Raw genomic sequence first — 7119 nt, 5'->3', positions numbered from 1 at the left:
CAACTGTAAAATTACTGGAGCTTCTATCACTGACCACAGCAGTCATTATGGAACAGCTTGGATCCGACATCCTGCAGGAAAAGCTTTAGAATGCATCAACATCATTTATTTTACTGGAAGCATATATGCTCAAGATTCACTGAAAAACAAGTTCTCCGTCTCTCGAGACACGTCCAGCAACACAGTAACTCTCCAAGGAAAGAATCTGGAGCCTGGAGACACAGCTGTGTATTACTGCGCACGAGAGTCACACTGATAGTTCTATTTCTGTAAAGTAACTGGAGAAACACAGGGACGTTCTGTTGCTTTATTAATTGATGTGTTGTTTCTTTTAGAGAGTTGGGGTCAAACGCTGATCCAGTCTGAAGCAGCGGTCATTACTCCTGGAGGATCTCATAAACTGACCTGTACAGCATCTGGACTAGACTTTGATGGCCGCTGGATGCACTGGATTAGACAGGCTCCTGGAAAAGGCTTAGAATGGGTTGCAGCTATTGCGGGTGACAGCAGTAGCAAGTACTACTCTTAATCTGTCCAAGGAAGATTCACTATCTCCAGAGACAACAGTAAAGACCAGCTGTATCTGGAGATGACGAGTGTGAAAGACACTGACACGGCGGTGTATTACTGTGCTCGAGACCCACACTGACACAAGAGCTTACAGCGCAGTACAAGAACCCCTGCAGTGTGGAGGATGAAGGAGATGTAGTTCCTTTCATTTCTGTGTCTCTAGGCAATGCAAGTTCATTTATAGGAGACATTTCATACACAAAAGGCAGTTTAAAGTGCTTTACCGAATCAAAATGGACTGTAAAAAACAGTTCATTTTTAAAGTGTATCGTCAGAGCAGAGCAGGCTACAGTAGAGTTTACTAACACAATGTCAATTTTTAGTATTTAATACAAAAAAATTCAGCACCCATGTGATCATTTATTGTGGCCAGCCTAAGGCACACCTGTGCAGTTCAGTGTATATAAAGAAATGTAATAAGTGTAAGGGCAGTGAGCGTTTGGCGAGTGGTGACTTTTGTGCAGGACCCCATCACACTGTCCCTACAGCACAGAGACAGGCTCTGGATTTACACACATCTGAGAAATAACTGGTAACAAATTTTGAAGAAAAAAAATGCCAAAATGGCACAACTCAAAGGGTGGATTATATGAATCAAAGTGAAAAAATTCAAATTAAAAAACAGAACAACCTCTCCAGAGAATGGGGACTGAACATATTTTCTGCTTTAAAAACAGTCAAAAGAGAATTCAGAATTCCTTCTTATATTTGCTTCATCTCTCAGATCAGAGCGGCTCCCACTTGCTTGTGCTAACTCTTCTTTGCATTCTTTTTTCCTCTTATTTTTGAGTTGAGCTAAACCCATTTTTCCCCTTCATTTCTGCAGCCTCATTAAACCACCAGTCAAACATCAACCAAGGTATGACAGAGGTGTACTGTTTGCCACAGCCTTAAAAGCAGGGACCAGCAGGTACATCTGGTTGTCACTAATTACCCTTTGGTATTTTGGAACATTGAGTCTCCCAGAGTATCGGTGCCTCCCTTCCGTCGCCCCCTGCTGGCATCCGGTGGCACAAGCTGACCCTTACATTCTCAGAAGTATTGTCTAGGCAAGTCTAGCCAAGTCTAGCACTTTACAGTTTTTTTCTGTAAAATCATTACAAATGTGTTCTGTTATCTAGAACACCCCTCATTAACAACACCTTACATCTAGCCATTCATCCTTTTAACTTAATATCACCACTGTCTGAGCAAAACTTGAGCTTCCCTTGACATTATGTGAGTGTCACAGTGACCAGGTCAATAGGTTTGTTCTAAAAGTGCTTGGAATTACACATTTCTCCATTGACTCACATTGAAAGTTGTTCATGTTTTTCTCCTGAAAAGTAGCCATTTTGGAAAGAGGAGGTTATTGTCTCACAGCAGCGATATGCAAATCACCCCTAACTCTCCTCATAAGAGCAGTGTGTCTCTCTGCAGCAGTGTCCATCCTCTAAACACAGCACAAACATGTTGTGTTCAGTTTCTCTGCTGCTGCTGACCGCTGCCTCTTGTGAGTCTTTCAGCTCAAGCCTCACTTCACTTCGTCTAATTCACTGCTTCAAACGTACTCAGATCTTTCATCTTCTGCTCCTTCCACAGGTCATCACGGAACAGATTGGATCCGACAACCTGCAGGAAAAGCTTTAGAATGGATCAACCACATTAATTATGCTGGAGGCATAGCTGCTAAGGATTCACTGAAAAACAAGTTCACCATCTCTCGAGACATGTCCAGCAACACAGTAATTCTCCAAGGAAAGAATCCGGAACCTGGAGACACAGCTGTGTATTACTGCACTCGATACACACACTGATACACAAAGACCACAGTGCTGTACAATAACTACTCATGATGAAGTGTGAACAATGGACTGGAAGTGACCTGTGGACATTAATACATGTTTACACCACACACACACACACCCTGGCTTGTGAAATTTATGGTGGTAACAATTTGGATGGTTATTTTGTTATTTTACCCAGAGAACCACTGGTGTCCATTACTTCTAAAAACAGAATTAAAGGTTGCTGTATCAGTTATTAATAAATGTTTCATTACACAAGTCCACTTCAGATGACCTTGAGCCCCACCGTGCACAATATAGTTTTGACTTGCATTTGATCATGCAGAAATTAAAATACTCTTGAAAATATTCTGAAATTTTAATGTAGTTGTGTCTGAGGGTTGGAAGGTCACAGGAGTTTTGTTGTGTTTTTCTGTGCTTTACACATCTATCTCTTCTCACTGTACACCAATTACTGAACCTACATGGACCTCTCAGTCAAAATCCTGAACTTTGCAGATGATACTAGCAGAGCATGTACTGATAGCTAAGGAAGTTCAACCTGCTCCAGAAGCTGATGATGCAGTTCTACACAGCCATCATAGAGTCTGTCATCACCACATCCATTATTGCATTCAGTGACAACTTGAATTTCTACCTGAAATAAGAGTCTAACTTTACACACAACATTGATGCTAAAGGTGTAATCAGTCATTTCATCCTACAAAGTGCACCGTAAAATTCTTATTAATATTATATTTTATAACATTCTCTTTAAAGTCCAGCATCACATCAGATGAAGAATGAAATTACTTTGTTGTCCCTGAATGAACCAGTTTATTCTCCATAGAGTGGATATATAAGGGTATATGAGGGTAGTCAAAATGAAAGCAGACTTACTACAAAATCTATCATGCATCCAGGCCACTAGGTGTCAGTATGAGTTCTGTTTCATAACATGATGCAGAATCATTGGAGAACATTACAGTAAACATTACCTGGTGTTAAACACGAGGGGGCGATCTTCCTTCACTCACACAATATACACCACTGGAGTCCTCTCATGGGTCACTAGATAAACAAATACCAGCTTCCTCCCACTGGACCGCTGTGTATTTAGGAGATCAGACTCTCTCTATTAAAGTGTGGAGAACATTTAAGATCCCACAGCTCCAGCTTCAACCCACATTTCAACACCAACCATGTTCTCTACATCTCTACCGCTCCTGCTGGCAGCTGCTTCCTGTCAGTTCCTCAGTAAACAACACTCAACACTATTGAGATTATGTTCATGTCCAAGATGATGAATCTAATCACTTTGTATTTATGTGTATTTCTGATCTACAGGTGTCCATTGTTATGAACTGACCCAGCCTGCTTCTGTGGTGGTCCGTCCAGACCAGGCTCTGACCATCGACTGCAAGGTCTCGTATTCAGTCACTAGCTCTTGGACAGGTTGGATCCGACAGCCTTCAGGAAAAGCTCTGGAGTGGATTGGAGGCATCAGCAGTGGTGGGAGCATATATTACAGTGATAAACTAAAAAACAAGTTCACTATCTCAAGAGACACTGGGACAAACACAATAACATTACGAGGACTGAGTCTGGACACTGGGGACACAGCTGTGTATTACTGCACGAGGGAGTCACAGTGACACACACACTAATGTACACGGTGTACAAAATCCCACAGCAGAGTGTCTAGACAGTCCATACATTGCTTCATATTGTTTGTTCATAATTTTATTCATTCATTAATTAGTAAATGTGAATAACTCATAACCAATAACACTGTTGAAGGTCCAGAAACCTTAGTATGTTTTGTTTTGTAAATAATATATAGCAGAACTCTCCCAGAAACAAATGCCAATTGTGCTCATTAGGTTGCAGACTGGGGTTCCATATCCAACACAGACAACCATACAGCACTACACCAACTGAAGTCCTTGGACAAGATTCCTAACTCTACATTCACTAATTCCTGTAATATGATGCTAACAGGAGGTCACTCTGGGTAGGAGTATTTGCCAAGTGCTGTAAATGTAAGTGTAGGTAGTACCTCTCATGACTGGAGTGTTCAGGACCGTTGATTAGGAAATGTAATTATATCTCAGTTCTATTGCTGTTGTTGTATTTATTTATTTATTTATATTTTTTATTTATTTTTTTTTAAGTATATTTTATTGTCCATATATGCATATGTTACTAACTGTGTGTCACGTATGAAGTGTTTATGAGAGTGTTTATGAATGTCTTAAACTCTATACTGTCCAAAGGTAAAGGACTCACAGGAAGCCCCTCTCTCGTTCTCTCTCAGACCCAAAGCATGAGAAAATGTAAACAAACGCCATATGTTTCAACATATTTGGAAGAGAAATATAACCATATATAAAGGAAACAAAAAAGAGCTGAAGGGGAGAGACAAATGAAATTGACCTGATATTCTCCCAGCCCCTATGGCTGGTAAGATGCTTTTGTGAAATAAAAATGTATTTAAACATCTAGACGGTGTCTGGCAGAGAATCTTTTTCATCATCCACACCACAACACCCCAGAAGAAATACACAACAGAAGTATTCACTGTATGTGCAATGCTTTGACTCCAGCTCCTTTTATTCTATTTATTTCACTGTGTCCTAATGCACTGTTGACTATTTATTTTCATGCATTTACTGACTGAGTTACAGACACCTACAATTGTAGTCAGTGATTTAATATTACAAATGCTGAGAATATACTCCATTCACATCCTACTGAGCTTGTCCCTCAGTCACAGCAGGGGCCTTTAATATCTCACAAACCTCTGAGAATGTTGAAATGAAATTTCCAGTAGGGGGCGCCTAAAAAGTCCACAGTTCTCTTGATGAAACTGCAGCTGTTTTTCACAACACTGACTCGTCATGCAAATGTTGTCACATCTCTTCTGCATAAACAGAGTAAACTGAGCAGATCTCCAGGTTTCTGTTGACTTTGACCAGCTCTGTGTCCATCAACATAATGATCATCACCTACTTTCTGCTGCTGCTCGCTGCAGGACGTGAGTCAGATGTTTCTCTCTCTGTGAAGATCCATATGAATGCATTTGAACAATGAAATAAAAATGTAATCTGCTTCTCCTCTGTGCCTCTGTTTAGGTGTCCACTCTCAGGTCGTCCTCACACAGTCTGAACAGTCAGTAACAGTGTCTCCAGGTGGATCCCACAAACTGACCTGTGCCTGCAGTGGGTTCAGTGTGGGTGGCTACGGTATGCACTGGGTCCGTCAGGCTCCTGTTAAAGGACTGGAGTGGATCATTTACTATTACACTGATTCTGATAAAAGCTCAGCCCAGTCAGTTCAGGGCAGGTTTACTGCGTCCAAGGACAGCTCCAATTTCTACCTGCACATGACCCAACTGAAGGCTGAAGACACTGCAGTGTATTACTGCACTAGAGGCTTACAGTGGTGGAACTCATACAGACAGCTGTACACAAACCATGCAAGTGAAAAACAAAGCAGATGTGGTCAGAAATAAAAGTCTAAATGAACTGTTAACATCAATCTTGCCTCTATTAAATATGCAATCAGTCATTCTCCCAAAAAAGTATAGCATGTAATAGTTATGAAAGATATTTAAAAAAAAAAAAAAACGAATCCAGCATCACATCAGATGAAGTATGAAATTAATTTGCTGTCCCTGAATGAGCCAGTTTATTCTCCATAGAGTTGGTCCCCAGTATATAGGGTTGTCCAGATTTAAAGCAGACTTACTACAGAGTCTATCATGCATCCACGCCACTAGATGTCAGTATGAGCTCTGTTTCATAACACAATGCGGAATCATTGGAGAACATTACAGTAAACAGCAGTGAACAGGCATGGGTTGTGGTTGTTGTTTCCAAAGCTGCTGTTGTTTCTAATATGTACCAGTCATTAAACACTAGGGAGCGATCTTCCTTCACTCACAAAATATACACCACTAGAGTCCTCTCACGGATCACTAGATAAACAAATACCAGCTTCCTCCCACTGGACCTCTGTGTATTTAGGAGATCAGACTCTCTCTGTTAAAATTTGGAGAACAGAGAAGATCCCACAGCTCCAGCTTCAACCCACACTTCAACACCAACCATGTTCTCTACATCTCTACTGCTCCTGCTGGCAGCTGCTTCCTGTCAGTTCCTCAGTAAACAACACTCAACACTATTGAGATTATGATCATGTCCAAGATGATGAATCTAATCACTTTGTATTTCTGTGTATTTATGATCCACAGGTGTCCACTGTTATGAACTGACCCAGCCTGCTTCTGTGGTGGTCCGTCCAGACCAGGCTCTGACCATCGACTGCAAGGTCTCGTATTCAGTTACTAGCTATCACACAGGTTGGATCCGACAGCCTTCAGGAAAAGCTCTGGAGTGGATCGGATGGATCAGTAACAGTGGGGGCACAGCTTACAGTGATAAACTGAAAAACAAGTTCACTATCTCTAGAAACACTGGGACAAACACAATAACATTACGAGGACAGAGTCTGGACACTGGAGACACAGCTGTGTATTACTGTGCGAGGGAGTCACAGTGACACACACTAATGAACACGGTGTACAAAAACCCACAGCAGAGTGTCTAGACAGTTCATACATTGCTTAATATTGTTTTTCTTTCCTTCATTAATTAGTAAATTTGAAGAGCCCATAGCCAATAACAATGTTGAGGGTCAAGAAACCTTGCTATGTTTTATTTTGGAAATAATATATAGCAGAACACTCTCAGAAACAAATGCCAATTGTGCAGATTAGGTG

At 41.0% G+C, this 7119-nt stretch overlaps 3 gene segments (V, D, J or C); all 3 read left to right on the top strand.

Moving 5' to 3' along the window:
• The first annotated feature begins 3538 nt into the window (after nucleotides 1-3538).
• Nucleotides 3539-3991, top strand: LOC136665198 (Ig heavy chain V region 914-like). The segment is given in 2 exon segments: nucleotides 3539-3581; nucleotides 3684-3991. Coding segments are annotated over 2 exon segments (351 nt in total).
• A 1342-nt stretch (nucleotides 3992-5333) lies between these two features.
• On the top strand, nucleotides 5334-5850 carry LOC136665255 (Ig heavy chain V region-like). The segment is given in 2 exon segments: nucleotides 5334-5373; nucleotides 5471-5850. Coding segments are annotated over 2 exon segments (420 nt in total).
• Nucleotides 5851-6446: 596 nt separating this feature from the next.
• LOC136664894 (Ig heavy chain V region XIG14-like) lies at nucleotides 6447-6899 on the top strand. The segment is given in 2 exon segments: nucleotides 6447-6489; nucleotides 6592-6899. Coding segments are annotated over 2 exon segments (351 nt in total).
• The last annotated feature ends 220 nt before the right edge of the window (nucleotides 6900-7119 follow it).

This window comes from Hoplias malabaricus, chromosome 13, assembly GCF_029633855.1.
Source record: "Hoplias malabaricus isolate fHopMal1 chromosome 13, fHopMal1.hap1, whole genome shotgun sequence".
NCBI classification, from domain to species: Eukaryota; Metazoa; Chordata; class Actinopteri; order Characiformes; family Erythrinidae; genus Hoplias; species Hoplias malabaricus.
This window is presented reverse-complemented; position numbering and strand designations above follow the sequence as displayed.